The sequence below is a fragment of the Fragaria vesca genome, linkage group LG1, assembly GCF_000184155.1.
Source record: "Fragaria vesca subsp. vesca linkage group LG1, FraVesHawaii_1.0, whole genome shotgun sequence".
Classification (NCBI taxonomy): Eukaryota; Viridiplantae; Streptophyta; class Magnoliopsida; order Rosales; family Rosaceae; genus Fragaria; species Fragaria vesca.
In genome coordinates this window covers 21,947,201-21,949,144 of record NC_020491.1, presented here as the reverse complement: position 1 = coordinate 21,949,144, position 1,944 = coordinate 21,947,201, and the positions used below count along the sequence as shown (strand labels likewise).

The window sequence follows — 1,944 nt, the reverse complement described above, 5'->3', positions numbered from 1 at the left end:
CTAGGTAATCTTGACGTGTTCCCTTTCTCAGAACTTGCTGTTTGCATGGTATATGGATTTTTCGTCGCTTATAACCGTTGTTTAGGTTTGAAAATTGTATGTTGTGGCTTGTCGTACGTTACGCTTTTGTTAAAATACATTTTTACGATCATAATTGTTCCTAATATCATTGTCAATTATTAATAATTTTTTTCTTCTTCTATAAAGATTTAAAATGGTCGGAACCAATGATACCATATTTTGGGCCAACGGCCGAGTCCTGCGGTAATATAAAATCATAAGGTTCGTAGTTGAAAAACATTGACCAATGGGTTAATTAGTACCATAGCAGTGACTTTATGATGGAGCAACCAATTATGATGTCTTAGGCTGTTGGGTATATAACCAATTATATACATCCCAGCTAGCTATCTGATTAGGTTTAGGCCATTTGATTTCAATAAGGATATTAACTTGTCCTTGACTCATCAAAACATGCTCATCAATTTATATATTTATGTCCACGTACTGAAAAATTGATATAGCTATTGATAGATTGACTAGGAAGTAGGAACTCATACCTCAAACAAGTTGACATTCAGTACCACACATATCCATCAAGTAAATAGATATTCAACTGCATGCATGCATGCATGCATGGCATCTTAGCTAATACAACCTTGAGTCCTTGACTTTGATCAACTCTTGAAGCATTCTAGAAATCAGTAGTTATCCATTTCAAATATATCATTTTCATTTTTGAGATTTCTTGCTTATAATATTTCCTACAGCTTCTTCAAAATTTCTCTAAAATAAGAAAGTAAAAATCAAAATTTCTAAATTTTTTTTGTGCTCCATATGGTTATCAAGTTTGTGTTGTTGAGCAATATGAATTACATAAACTCGATAACTATTATCGCATGTAATTTTCTTAAATATTTGTATTAAGAAAAAAACTCAATAGTGTTTTAACAAACTTTGGTGATTGATAAAAGCTGAATATATAGCTCAATAATTTTTTCTGTCCGTTCTTTATTTATTCATACTGTTTGAAAATTAACAAGCAAATTAAATTACAAGTAAGCCAAGCGGAACTCTTTTTTCACTTTTTACAAAACCCCGAATGCCCAAGATTCTTGGCCCCAACTGCTGAAGTCATCATCCCACAAACTCATGGTGTCATTGTCGATAATGATGTTGTTGTTGTTGTTGCTGTAATCAGAATTTGGCCACTCAAAATCTGGTAGATATTGCAAGTCTTCAAGAAAGTTGGAAGATGAATTTGAACTAGATGAAGAAGATGAAGTTGATGAAGAAGGATCACAATCAGGAACAAGATGAATCTCATGAGGCTCAATTAGTGGAACTTCATCTATGCAGAACCCATTCAAGAGCTCATGATCCATCGTCACAAATTCAATTTTGTCTTCCTCCTTGGCCTCCTCATTGATTTGGTCAATTTCAAATGTGTCATCAGTAGCTGTGCAAGATTGTTCTTCTTCTTGTTGCTGTTGCTCTTGATCATTTTGTATTTGTTGCTTCTTTTGCGGTTGGTTATCAACCTCATTGCCATTGGAAAGTGGTTTGTGAGTGAGAGGATCAATCCCCATTTTTTTCAGTTTCTTCTTGATGTGGGTATTCCAGTGATTTTTGATCTCATTGTCAGTTCTTCCAGGGAGATGAGAAGCAATCTTAGACCATCTACAAAAAAATAGAGAACAATTAGTAATAATAAAAATTGGCTTTGGTAAAAAAGAAAACGACTTTATGGCCCCCAGAAAAGTCGAGTATATCTAGCTGTCCTACAAATTAACAACCAGGAAAAAAGAATATGCAGAAGGAAAAAGACTGCATCCTCAGGAATGTTGCTTATATTTATATCCCAAAGTCAAAAGAAAAAAATAAAAATAAATTATACAGGGACTTGGTGAGCAAGCTCTCATTTCCCAGAAGGTGAAGAACATA

At 33.8% G+C, this 1,944-nt stretch overlaps 1 protein-coding gene across 1 annotated transcript in view; it reads right to left on the bottom strand.

The window, feature by feature from the left end:
* Positions 1-1,088: 1,088 nt before the first annotated feature.
* Positions 1,089-1,944, bottom strand: part of LOC101309883 (protein ODORANT1-like) — a 1,821-nt gene continuing 965 nt past the window's right edge. The window contains exon 3 of the mRNA XM_004289542.1: positions 1,089-1,680. Within this exon, the coding sequence (XP_004289590.1) occupies positions 1,089-1,680 (592 nt within the window). The remainder of the gene's footprint in view (positions 1,681-1,944) is intronic.